The sequence below is a fragment of the Rhodamnia argentea genome, chromosome 1 (assembly GCF_020921035.1).
Source record: "Rhodamnia argentea isolate NSW1041297 chromosome 1, ASM2092103v1, whole genome shotgun sequence".
Classification (NCBI taxonomy): domain Eukaryota; kingdom Viridiplantae; phylum Streptophyta; class Magnoliopsida; order Myrtales; family Myrtaceae; genus Rhodamnia; species Rhodamnia argentea.
The window spans coordinates 19,445,384-19,457,875 of NC_063150.1; the positions used below are offsets into that span (position 1 = coordinate 19,445,384).

The 12,492-nt window shown below is 44.7% G+C and overlaps 2 protein-coding genes across 2 annotated transcripts; one reads left to right on the forward strand and one right to left on the reverse strand.

Moving 5' to 3' along the window:
• Positions 1-1,749: 1,749 nt before the first annotated feature.
• Positions 1,750-6,207, forward strand: LOC115753967 (protein unc-13 homolog). Its single transcript, XM_048271926.1, is given in 6 exon segments — positions 1,750-1,975; positions 1,978-2,294; positions 2,457-3,338; positions 3,425-3,877; positions 3,977-4,163; positions 4,353-6,207. Coding segments are annotated over 6 exon segments (2,943 nt in total). The 5' UTR covers positions 1,750-1,857; the 3' UTR covers positions 5,339-6,207.
• On the reverse strand, positions 6,124-11,809 carry LOC115753965 (protein NRT1/ PTR FAMILY 5.2-like). The gene is made up of 4 exons (XM_030692838.2): positions 11,588-11,809; positions 9,214-9,431; positions 7,320-7,885; positions 6,124-7,209 (listed from the first exon to the last, which is right to left on the reverse strand). Exons 1-4 carry the CDS (start codon positions 11,703-11,705, stop codon positions 6,333-6,335), a joined length of 1,779 nt encoding a protein of 592 aa, XP_030548698.2. The 5' UTR covers positions 11,706-11,809; the 3' UTR covers positions 6,124-6,332.
• Between the last annotated feature and the right edge of the window lie 683 nt (positions 11,810-12,492).

Here is a 12,492-nt window from a genome sequence, read left to right on the forward strand (position 1 = left end):
TCTGCTGTTTGGTGATTGTATATGTTACCTTTTGATTATCTGCCTTGGTATGTATTTCCTGCTATGCTATCCCTGTTTGTTTTTATGTTGTCCGGGAGTAAACCGTTTCCGCATGCGTATATAATTGAAAGGTCGATAACGCGCCTGGGACGTTATCCTTCGTGACCTCGTGGCGATTTGGTAGGGATGTCGCGGGCTCGAGAGTCGGGGCGTGACATGGCAAATGAGTTAAAATTAAATAAAAGCGCATCGCTTTCTGTCCACTTGCAAAAAGAATATTGACGCAGGGAAATGCTTCCTACTATTGAGATGGTACGATCTCAATCATAAATTCATACATTATTATCGTGTATTTTGTATAAAGTACTCATTGATTGAGAAATTTTGTGTTTAGAAATAATTGACGATCTTGTCAAGCTAACGATTTCCATTAATGCACGCCCAGCTTTCGAGAAAATTTAAATGCCTACCCGATTGTCTCTCTACAAACATCGTTTACACCCATCGTTGAGTTTAGGAGAAAAACTTTGTTTTACACACATCTCTCTTCAACCTTTGCCGCCCAAAACCCATCTCTCTCTTCGAACGATCTTTTGCGTTTCGGAAGGCCCCATTCCCATTAGAGAAAAGCTTCAATGCTTCACAGGTCACCGCTCGATCGCCGATGCCTGCTCATGGTACCTTCAATCGGTAGAACTCAATTTGTTGGGAACATTAGTCCCCACTCATGCGATCTTCGGCAAGTCCTTTCATGTTACAGATCCAATGTCCAAGTAACAAACGACTACCATAATCTAAAGGTTGTACTCCACCGCGTTAACTTCATGAAAGTGGTAAAAAAATCTTAAATGGAACGATAGCCGAGTGAGCAAATTGCGTGAAGCAAATCCAACTGGAGCATTGAAAATGTCTACGAGGTAATAAATTGAAATCAGGACGTAAACTTTGAAAAGCAGTCCTAGTAGAACCGTTTCAGCTGAAATCAGTTCCAGGCCCTCCACAATGAGAGCCTCTCGAGGGGTGGCGGTGGAGCGGCGGCCTTCTAAGAAAAAATTGATAGGGTACCGGCAGTCTCCGAAACGTGAAATCTTCTCTGAAATGGAGATGGAAGCCTTCCGAAACGTAAAAGATTGGTCGAAGAGAGAGATGGGTTGGGCGGAGAAGGTTAAAGAGAGAGATGTGTGAAATTCAACGACGGGCATAAACAATGGTGGAAGAGACAGATGGTTGCGCGGACATCCGTCGTGCATTGACGTTCTTTTCGCAGGTGGCCGGAAATTAGTTTGCTTTTATTCAATTTTAGTGCCAAGCCGTTAATGGATCTGATTCGGTATATGCGATCACGTTAGCTGACGATCCGACGCTTTGATACCGCCAAATATTTCCTCGGAAAAGAGAGAGAGGTCGGATATTTTTTTGCCATTGCGTAGATATGCATAAACCGTAAGGGTATTTTGGTCGATTAGAGCATCCCATCCTACTAGAAGTTCCCTATTTCCTTAATTAGAAACTAGAAGAGGAAAAAAAAAAAGACAAACAAGAGTCAAAACGACGTTCATGTCTCGTAAATTTCGACTCGAATCCTCGTTTTCTTCGCACAAAGGAAGTTGACGAATACAATGCAATGCCCCTCTTTCTCTCTCTCTCTCTCCTCTTAGTGTGAAAGGGGTGTCACACAAACTAACAAAAGCACCAAAAAAAAAAAAAAAAAAAAAACCAGCTCATTTCTCACCTCATTTCCACCTCTTGTCTTGCTAAAACATTTAGCCCACCATAATCGCTCCCCTCATTGACCATCCCTCCTCCGACCTCCTTCCTCCTCGCTCGCCATCCGAACGCCAACCGCAGGCCCTGCCCATGGCCGCCGACCTCGAGTGGCCTTTTGGCGAGCTGCAGGGCCTCCAGGCCGACGACATCCGCGAGACGGCGTACGAGATATTCTTCATGGCATGCCGGTCGTCGCCGGGGTTCGGGGGCGGGGCGCTCTGAAGTTCCATACCGCGATGTGGAACGAGCCCGAGCCCGAATCCACGTCGTCCCGGACCAACGGGGTGGGGATGGCCCCGAGCAGCCGGGTCAAGAGAGCCCTCAGGTTGAAGATGCTGAATCGGTCGCCCTCAAAGAAGATGAGCACCGGCGCTGGAAGCCCGCCGAACCCCCAGGGGGCGGGGGCGGCGGCAGCTAGGCCGAAGCGGCCGCTCACGTCGGCTGAGCTGATGAGGCAACAAATGAGGGTGACGGAGCAAAGTGATAATCAGCTCAGGAAAACGCTCACGAGAACGCATGTAGGCCATGTACGTACGTCTCAGAAAGTGCTTCATAGTTCATCTCTCTCTTGTGGGGTATACATGCAATTATGCAAAGCAATTTGTTTTCATGTTTCTTTGTTTTGTGTGTTAGGAGATAGTTAACTTGTATATATCTTGGCTCATTCATGCCGTTTTCAATCTCGGTAGATCGGTAAGCGGGCGGAGACGATAATCCTTCCGCTCGAGCTTCTCCATCACCTAAAACCATCCGACTTCAGCGACTCAAAGGGATTTCATGCCTGGCAAAAGAGACAGCTCAAGATCCTAGAAGCAGGGTTGCTCCTTCACCCGTCAATCCCCTTGGGGAAATCGAACGCGTTCGCAGACCGTCTCAGAGAAATTATCCAAGCCGGCGAGACGAAGATCATAGACATCGGCAAGAACTCAGACACCACGAGAACCCTCAGCAATTCCGTGGTATCGTTGTCATGGCGAAGCCCCAACGGGACTCCTACTGATGTTTGCCACTGGGCTGATGGATTCCCTCTCAACATTCACCTGTATGTGAGTCTGCTGAAGTCGATATTTGACATCAGGGACGAGACTTTAGTCCTCGACGAGGTCGACGAGCTTTTTGAGCTCATGAAGAAGACATGGTCCATACTTGAAATCAATCGGCCGATGCACAATCTGTGCCTAACATGGGTGTTTTTCCAGCAATACATCAGCACGATGCAGTTGGAACCAGACCTTCTTTCCGCTTCGCATGCCTTGTTGACAGAAGTAGCGAACGACGCCAATAAGCAGGACAAAGATGCTCTTTTCATTAAGGTTCTACCATTAGTTCTTACCTCGATCCGAGGGTGGTCAGAGAAGAGATTGGGTAACTATCATGACTATTTTGAGGACGGGAGGACGAACCTGATGGAGAATTTGCTGCCGTTGGCAGTGACGGCGGCAAACATCTTAGGACATGATGTAATTCTTTCCAGGGTAACAGAACAAGTGAATGGGGATGCAGTGACGGACCCGATGGTCAATCACGTGGATGGTTACATTCGATCCTCTGTAAAGAATGCATTCGCGAAGGTGTGTGAGCGGTTCATTTTCCCTTCATTTTGCAGTACCGTGATCGAGAAATTAATTCTTTTTCTCCTTGTTATTGCTTGCATTAGATAGCCCAAAGTGGATGTCAAGACCGCGAAATGGACACGAGGGAAGATGAGAGCGAACGACTCATTTGGTTGGCGAAAGAGACCGAAGATTTGGCTTTTAAAGAAAGAGGAACCTTCAGTGCTATTCTTAAGAAGCACCATCCCGTTGCAACCGCGGTCTCCTCCGTCACATTGCACAGTTGTTATGGACTGATTCTGAAACAACATTTGGCTTCTGCTTCGGCACTTGACAACGAAATCGTGAAAGTGCTGGAGAGTGCAGGGAAGCTAGAAAAAGTTTTGGTACAGATGGTGGTCGAGGACACCGTAGAATGCGACGATGGAGGCAAAACCATTGTGCGGGAAATGATTCCGTACGAGGTTGAGTCAACCTTGTCGAGGCTTCAGCAACGATGGATCGATTGGAGGCTCAAGAAAGGCAAAGATTGTCTACAGAGAGCAACTGAATCAGAAGTGAGTTCATTTGACAGTATATTCTCCTACGTAAAATTTACAACTGATTATAGCAATTGCTCAAAATAAAAAGATAACAACGAGTGTGGTTCGTTGCAGACTTGGAATCCAAAATCGAAGGCGAATCCATATGCGGAATCGGCTGAAGACTTTATCAAGTTGGCTAAAGAAACCGTGGACGACTTCTTCGCCATACGAATGGAAATTACCGAGGATTTGGTTAATGATCTCGTGAACAGTTTGGAGAGTCTCTTTCAGGACTATTCTGCATTTGTTGCATCATGTGGTAAGTGTCTACCTTTCATATAGCTTGCTGTAGCTTGTCACTTTGATACCTATTGCATTCTAATTGTTCATCTAAGTCATTGGTTGATGTATGTCCATGCTTTAGTTTTTTTATTACATCAAGAAAAAGTGACTGCCAGATTCTTCTTTTATTTCAAAACTTAGCACTTCTTGAAAATTTTCGATGCAGGATCAAAGGAAAATTACATACCTGCTCTTCCACCGCTAACGAGACGTCGTCGAGATTCCAAGTTTGCCAAACTCTGTAGAAAGGTGACCCCTTGCAAAGTCGGCATAGAAGACTCGCAAGGATGCCGGAAGAGTGAATCTGACCATCCTCGCCCATCGACGAGCCGCGGGACGCAACGCCTTTACATCCGCCTCAACACTTTGCACTATCTCCTTGAACATCTCCACTCCTTGGATGAGATGTTGTCGGTATCTGGCCACAAACATTTCGGCAACAAGAAGCACCATAATGACCGCGCTTCCTACTTTCAGAATGCTTGTTCGGTCATACGTGAAGCCTGCCAACATGTCTCAGAAGTTGCTGCCTATCGCTTGACCTTTGTTGATTCTAGCCATGTCTTCTACAACAGCCTCTATGTTGGTGAAGTCGCCAGTACACGTATAAGGCCGACTTTGCGGACATTGAAGCAGAATTTGAGTCTGCTTTGCGTGATTCTCATCGATCAAGCACAACCATTAGCGACAAGAGAAGTCATGAAGGCCTCTTTCGATGCCTACCTTATGGTTTTGCTCGCGGGAGGGAACTCTAGGATATTCTACAGGTCGGATCACCGAATGATCGAGGAGGACTTTGAGTGCTTGAAGCGAGCATTTTCTGTATCTGGGGAAGGATTGATGAGCGAGGACGTGGTGGCGAAGGAGGCAGAGACGGTGGAAAAGGTGATCGCTTTGATGAGTCAAGCGACGGACAAGCTAATCCAAGACATTACTGTCATGATCCGTAAAAAGGACGAGATCGGAGCCGAGGATATGAGGAAAAACCAATCTGTGCCTCCGACAACAGAGCAGTGGAATGTATCAGATCCGAACGCGATACTACGAGTCTTGTGCCACAGGAACGATCATGTGGCGAATCGGTTCTTGAAACAAGCATTCCAAATAGGAAGAGACGACAGAAAAGAACGAGTACCGATCTTATGTTACTGATTGCAGAACAATCAATAAGCAGTGGGTTATCATTTGGGAAATCCGAGAGAAAAGTCTGTCCTGTTGTTGGTGATTGCACTAGGAGGGATTTTCCCATTGAGACGTTGAGATGCACAAAGGGAGATTGGTATGGTGTGGAGCAGTTGATAATCCAGTTTGCATCGTAACTCATTGGCTTAAGTTTTTAAGTGAAGATGGATCTGATTACTTATATTGACAGGCTCGAACTTTGGCTCCCTCTTGATGATCTCCCAGCCGAATATATTGAGCTTCTGCTACGTCAACCCAGTAAATGGTATGATTGATCAGCCCCTCATTCTATTCTGGTGTTCAATGGATATCTCACGGAAGCTGTCTCACAACCAAGGCGGTCCCGATGGCAACCTTCATTATCCGGACCGGGGAAAGAATTCAGGGATGAAGGTGGGAGTTATTTGTTGCGGTCTTCACACACAGATTTTGATGCGATAACGAGTCTAACATCCAGCAGACATCGAGCTTCTGCTGAATCAACCCGATACGAGGATGTCGTTGTCTTTCCAGATGAGTTTGGCGTTTTAGTATCCATCACATGCAATTCCTTTTGCTGTTTTATCACAATAGTTGAGTGAAGATAGATCAACCACTTCTGTTTAACTGACATTAGCGATTGAAATATTTTGTACAATGAATTGCCAGAGTTTTGATCGTCTGATACTGAAAGTAATTGCGAACCTGGAGCAGTCATTCGAATGTCCCCTTTGAAGTCGATAGCGTGCACACTAGCAAAGAAGAAGTCATACCAGTACCGGCAAATAGACTGCGTAAAGATTGTGTCTTGATCTTCTTCCAAGAAGTATAAACATAATCATCATCATCTGTGTATAAATGTAAACGCCAAGAGCCATAAAAGTTCTGGATATCCTAACACCAGTTAGAGCTTAGGCTAAAGACATTGTTTCACCATGGTCTTTTCGGCACAAATCCGAGCCGTGACATTTCACCTATCACAGAGCTATGTCACTGGCAATTCCTGGTTATGTACCTTCTCAAGCCCTTTCAATTCTTCCTTGAGCACCGCCATCGAGTCCGAGACCTCGGCACGATACACATAGAGTTTCGCCACGAACAGGAAAAACGCTAAATTCAGGACATTGAGCACCACGAAGAAGGCGTAGTAATTGTCCAGGTGCGACTCGTTCAGGTTGTTTAGTATCCACCCGCGGTGGCCGTGTCTCTTGGTGATGTGCGAGACCGTGGAGAGGAGGAAGCTGCTGAGGAAGTTCCCGATCCCCAGAGTGGCCATTGAATAAGACGTGCCCAGGCTCTTCATGCTCTCTGGCGCTTGGTCGTAGAAGAACTCGATCTTGGCTACTTCCAGGAACGCATCTGCCATTCCCATGAGCACGAATTGAGGAAGCAGAATGAAGATCGTCAGTGGGATTTGTCCTCCCGATTCTACCACATTGTGTTCCCTAGCCACTCGGAGCCTCCATCTCTCGGTGAAGGACGCCACAATCATGATCACGATGTGAAGGACGAGGCCGATCCCCATCCTGTGAAGAAGACTGATGCCTCTTGGGTTCTTGGTCCATTTTTGCATGATCCTGACGAAGAAGCGGTCGTACAGCACGACAGACACGAGCATCGAGATGGTCACGAATGCGGTTAGACTCGCCGCGGGGATCTTGAAGCTGCCCATGCTTCTGTCCAAGGTGGTTCCTTGCTTGACAAAGAGGGTATTGATTTGAGCCACCATGCAGCTCGGGACGAAAGTCGCGGCCAGGATCGGGATCATCCGCAGCATTTGCTTCGTCTCCTCGACTTGGGTGACCGAGCATAGCTTCCACGGAGAAGTCTTGCCGGTTTGGACGCATGCCTTGCTCAAGAATCTGCATGGAGAGTGAGCCACACAGTGAACCAAAATGTTTCCATGGACAGCTGATGTATCAATATTTCAGATTTGAACACAGAAGAAGCGGAAGTTGATGCGGATTCCTACCTCAAGGTTGATGTTGAGTCTATCCTGAACTTCCCCTTCTTTGCATACTCTTGCGGGTCTAGCTCGTAAAGCTCCTTTGGATCGCTCGGGACCGCCACCCCCCACTTCCTCACGGCAGCCACAATGACCCGGGCCATTCTCGTGAAAGGGCTGCCTGCCGGCACACGGTGCCGGTAGAAAGGGGTGCCCGCGAGGAAGATCGCGATGGAGATTGCGAGCCCGAGGGTCGGAAGCGAATACCCGAGAGCCCAGCCCACATTGTCCTGGATGTACACAAGGACGGTGTTGGCAAAGAGGGTCCCAAAGAAGATGCTGAACATCCACCAGTTGAAGAAGGAGAGCTTGTGGCCCTTCTCCTTCGGGTCAAAGTCGTCGAACTGGTCCGCGCCGATCGTCGAGATGTTGGGCTTGGTCCCGCCAGTCCCGACCGCCAGCGTGTACAGCGCGCCGTAGAAGAGGGCGAGCTGCAACGTGGAGGCCTTCTTGCAATTGTCGACGTTCGCTTCCGAGCAGTGAGGCGGCCTCAAACTGGGAAGCGAGACGGTCAGGGTCAACACCGTCATGCCCTGCGTGAAGTGCGCTAGGCATACTTAATCTCATCCACGACGAAAAGAGTATATTATGCATTGAGTCGTCAATCGCTTTTCAATTAAACGATGAACTTCTTTCAAATTGTTCATTTTTTCATGGAACAAACGAACCCTAAATTCGTGATTCAATTTTGAAATTCCTAAATGTCGAAATCAAACGTGATTTTTACATCTTAAAATAGACAAAAAACAGTATTGTAACACGTATTATTGTCTTGGAAAGGTACTATGAAATACTTGACATGACTCGATGACTGAACCAGGTTGGTTCTTACTAGGATAAGCACGGACGACCGAGGAAAATGGCGGCAACCTCCAATTAGAGAGGTTTCAGACCTTCAAGAAGGCGGTCCGATTTGTCTTTATCATTCGCTACACGTTATTAATTTATTAGCACTATAGAATTTTCGGAAGTCCTTCACGAAAAGATTATTCTCTCCTCTTTTGTTTTTTCAACCTTGGACTTTTCGGATCACGTGGAATATAATCCGTGTGGGGGCTACGAATGAGAATATTCTTGGTCGGCAAATAAAAACAAGATTGTCCTCGAGTTCCATATGAAGCACGAGGAAATGGATGTTATGCACAACCCAGACTACTACAAGTATTGTATATGCCTTGTGGGGAATCTAAGGTAAACTTAATTTGCACAAAAGGGAATCCCTAATGCATAACAAGTCGTCGACTAGCATGGAATCTGTGAACATTACTTAGGTAAATTGAGTTAATTATTTCCTATTAGCACGTCTCAACCATAAATTCAAATTGATTTTCGCAACTTGTATATCTCGAAAAATAGCCAGGCTTTTCTTGAGCTAACCCGAATTCAAGTGCTAGACTAGTCGAACTTGGTTCGGATCGATTATTCTCGAGTTTGAGTACTTAACCGGGTCATGCTCAAGTTTAAAAATACAAACAGCTCGAAAGCTTAATTCCTATATTTTTAACTGCATATGCATGATATATGAATGTCATGTATAGCTAAATGATATAGTTTTCAAATGATCATGTTGTATTTTAAGAGTTCGAATCTGAGCTCGAGCCGACCTCGAACTCGAGAAATCAAGCTCCGATCATGCATCAGGCTAGGCGCAACCGAGCGGACTCAAGCTCGAGTATTAATTAAATTGTGTCGACTCTACCCCGATTATGTCCTTTTTTTTATTTATAAAGAACGAATTTAAAGTCGGTTAGCCATGATTTTCACATGTCAATATGATAGTGACTCTTATATGGGAACCCTAGAAAGGTTATACCCGAGCCCGACAACCGGCTGTTAAGTTTTCCGAGATGGCGGCACGTACCACGAGATAGACGGCGGCTGCAATGACGAAGGTCCAGTAGCGGCCGAGATGGGCGTCGGCGAAGTACGCGCCGAGGACCGGCGTGATCCAGATGGTGCCGACCCAGTTGGTGACGTTGTTGGACGACTTGACCGTGCCTTGGTGGAGCTTCTTGGTCAGGTAGACGACGAGGTTAGACGAGATTCCATAGTAAGCCATCCTCTCGAAGACTTCGTACACTGCACCCAAATTTGGTCAACAAGTCAAACCAAAGACTAACGAAACAAAATATAATAAAACAAGCCAAATTGAATAATTGAAGCTAGCCTCTATCTGATCTGCACTACTGCTGCTGCTGCCACCATTCAAAATTCCCAAGGATATAATATACATAGGATGTTCGATTTTAAGCTAAAAAAAGTTTATTTAGACAAATTCGAAATATAGCAGTACGAAAATGATTATCCACACAGGTTAGCGTGATCCGGTGAACTTAATTGAAATCGACTTATTGAATAAGTCTAAGTATAATATGATCATGGAAAACGAAGGATGGAAAGCGAAAGGTATGCACTGGCTTCTGCGATTCCATAGCCATAATGACAATAAAAGATTGTCACCATGCATTTTGGATTTCCCAATTGAAGATGCATTATCAGAGGAATCTTAGAACGAACGGGTCAAGTAGATGCTTCGAATCTTATCTTTACGATTTGGAGTTAGTGTTAAGCAGCTAGATTTGGACACTGTTTAGGATTAGACTAAAGCTGAAAGTTAGGGACATAAATGATGTGACAGATGACAACATATGATTAATTAAGATTTTATCATCATAACAGTCTTTAAATAACTGAAAATAACATTATATTGTGAGCCATAAATTATTAAAAAAATATAAATATAATAATTTTTTATTTTTTATTTTTTATGTGTGCCCCTAGAATGATTATTAATTGTTTAGTCACCCAAAAACTATTAAAAAATCAGTTCTCTGTTGATTATTCTACGGGAAGAAGATACTATTGGGTAGAGTTTTCTCACAAGGAAGTCAAAGGTTAGGTTCGAATTTTTTATTTTCTTCTGACAAACATAATTCAAAAAGCGAAAGAAAATGGAAGCTTCTCGTTATTCTTGACTTTTAAGACAGTGGATAAAATAAATAAATAAATAAATAAACCCTAGACAAGCTCGTGGAGGTATCATTCTGATAATCATTATAATTAACTTGTGCAAAGTAGCATATGCTATGAAGACAACGTGATTCCTAATGCGATTTAAGGGAGACTTGTGAATGTCAAAGTAATTTTCAGTAGGACGAAAAATTAAATTGGAAATTGAATGCCAAGATGTGCTAGCCAACCAACTATTTATGGTGGCAGAATTTTATTTTTTTCCTTTGTTTCGCAAATAATAATGGCCACCTGTATCCTATCAGAAAATCGAAAAAAAAAAAAGTGTCTTTATTGTGTTTTTTCTGCAGCTCAACCTACTTCTTCTGCAGTCATAAAGCCATGTTGAAGATAGCTTGCATCTATCAGTTAGCTTTCCCTCAAATCTCTACAACACCCCTTCGAACGGGGGCATATACCTACATGATCTCAGATAACTCGAATCAAAGTTGAATCATAATTATGAGCGGAAGGGTCGTATTTAGGCCCGTGAAAAAAAAAAAAAAGACACCCACTACGAATTATGCGATTGCGATTGAACCTATTCATCGTATTAGCGATAATACGATTACCCTTTTCGGCGTGAAGATTAATCTCCTACGATTTCGTTTTGATAATTCAAGAACTTAGTATTAAACCCCACGCCATGAAGAGCAACCAGTAAGGACAGATAAGCAAGCACGAGGCACGACTTCCGAAGCCACAAGTTGAAGAAAGAAACTATTGCTTCGGCCATTTTATTATTATGTTTTATGTCTGTATTTCCGCAGTCCAATGATAATGATGGGACGTTGTCGGCTAGGTTAAACTTTTCAGCTACACTCAAAGCAACCCAACACGAGCCGTCCACACACTCTGAGCTCGAACTCAATCATCAAGGGAAAGTCCAGGAAAATTAAAAGGAAAAAAAAATCTACAGGAGAAAAGCAGCTCCAAAGTATGTGGAAAGAGCACGATGCGTCTCATTCAAGTCCAACCACTCAACAGTTAACACCGCCAGGAAAAAAGCACATCAAGAAGAAAACAGCAGCTCTCCTCAACCCATGAACGCAAACTTCAAGAGAGAGAGAGAGAGAGAGCACGATGCATCTCATTCAAGTCCAACCACTCAACAGTTAACACCGCCAGCAAAGAAGCACATCAAGAAGAAAACAGCACCTCTCCTCAACCCATGAACGCAAACTTCAAGAGAGAGAGAGAGAGAGAGAGAGAGAGAGAGAGAGTACCGACGATGAAGGAGCAGGCGGTCCATCCGCCGCGCTTCGATCGGCGGACGGGGTTCCCCCGGAGATCGACGGTTCCGTCTTGGGTGTAATCATCAGTTCCTTCTTCCACCAGCGACATGTTCTCTTCAGGAAACGAGAGACGAGACTGTGTTTTTTCTACGGCTGTTGAACCATATACGAGTTCTTCGGCGCTAAAAAAAGCTCGCCGGTGCGAAGAACTTCGCAACCCCAAGCCCACCCTTTTATAGTCCTCCACAGGCTCGAGTTTCTCTCGCCGTCTCTCGCTTCAATTGAGTTTGACTTTCCCATCTCCCCACCTCACACGGCTTGGAAAATTATCCAAAGGTGTCATCCCGATCGGGAATTTGACACAAACACCCTCCCCTGTCCACTTTCCACTTTTGTCTCCTTCTTGTAATTTGAGAAAAAGTATATTAGAAATGCCATAACTTTTATACAGCGTTTACTTAAGTGTTATAACTTTCAAAAAGTTAACTTAAATGTCATAACTTTTAAAAATCGTTCACTTGAGTGCTATGTTAACGTGGTAGTTGGAAAGTTACTGTAGACACCGGGAAAATTACTGTAGCACACGCGAAAAAGTTCTTGTAGACGCCGGAAAGGCGACGTGGCACGACGGAAAGTTGACGTGGCACGCGCGGAAAAGTTACTATAGCACTCAAGTGACCGATTTTGCTCCGACATAGCACTCAAGTGAATGATTTATAAAAGTTATGACACTTAAGTGAACGTTTGGAAAATTATGGAACTCAAATGAATGTCGTACATAAGTTTTGACGTTTCTAATATACTTTTCCCTGCAATTTGCTTTCTCGTGTCTTTCTCCCTCTGTTTTTGAAGTGGTCTCACCTCGGACGTAACTTTGAATACATGATTATGGACGA

Coding starts and splice junctions, on each gene's coding strand:
- LOC115753965 (XM_030692838.2), bottom strand. CDS start 11,705: ATGTCGCTGGTGGAAGAAGGAACTGATGATTACACCCAAGACGGAACC. Junction 7,886..9,213: donor CAGCCGCCGTCTATCTCGTG/GTACGTGCCGCC, acceptor CACTTCACGCAG/GGCATGACGGTGTTGACCCT. Junction 7,210..7,319: donor GACTCAACATCAACCTTGAG/GTAGGAATCCGC, acceptor CTCTCCATGCAG/ATTCTTGAGCAAGGCATGCG.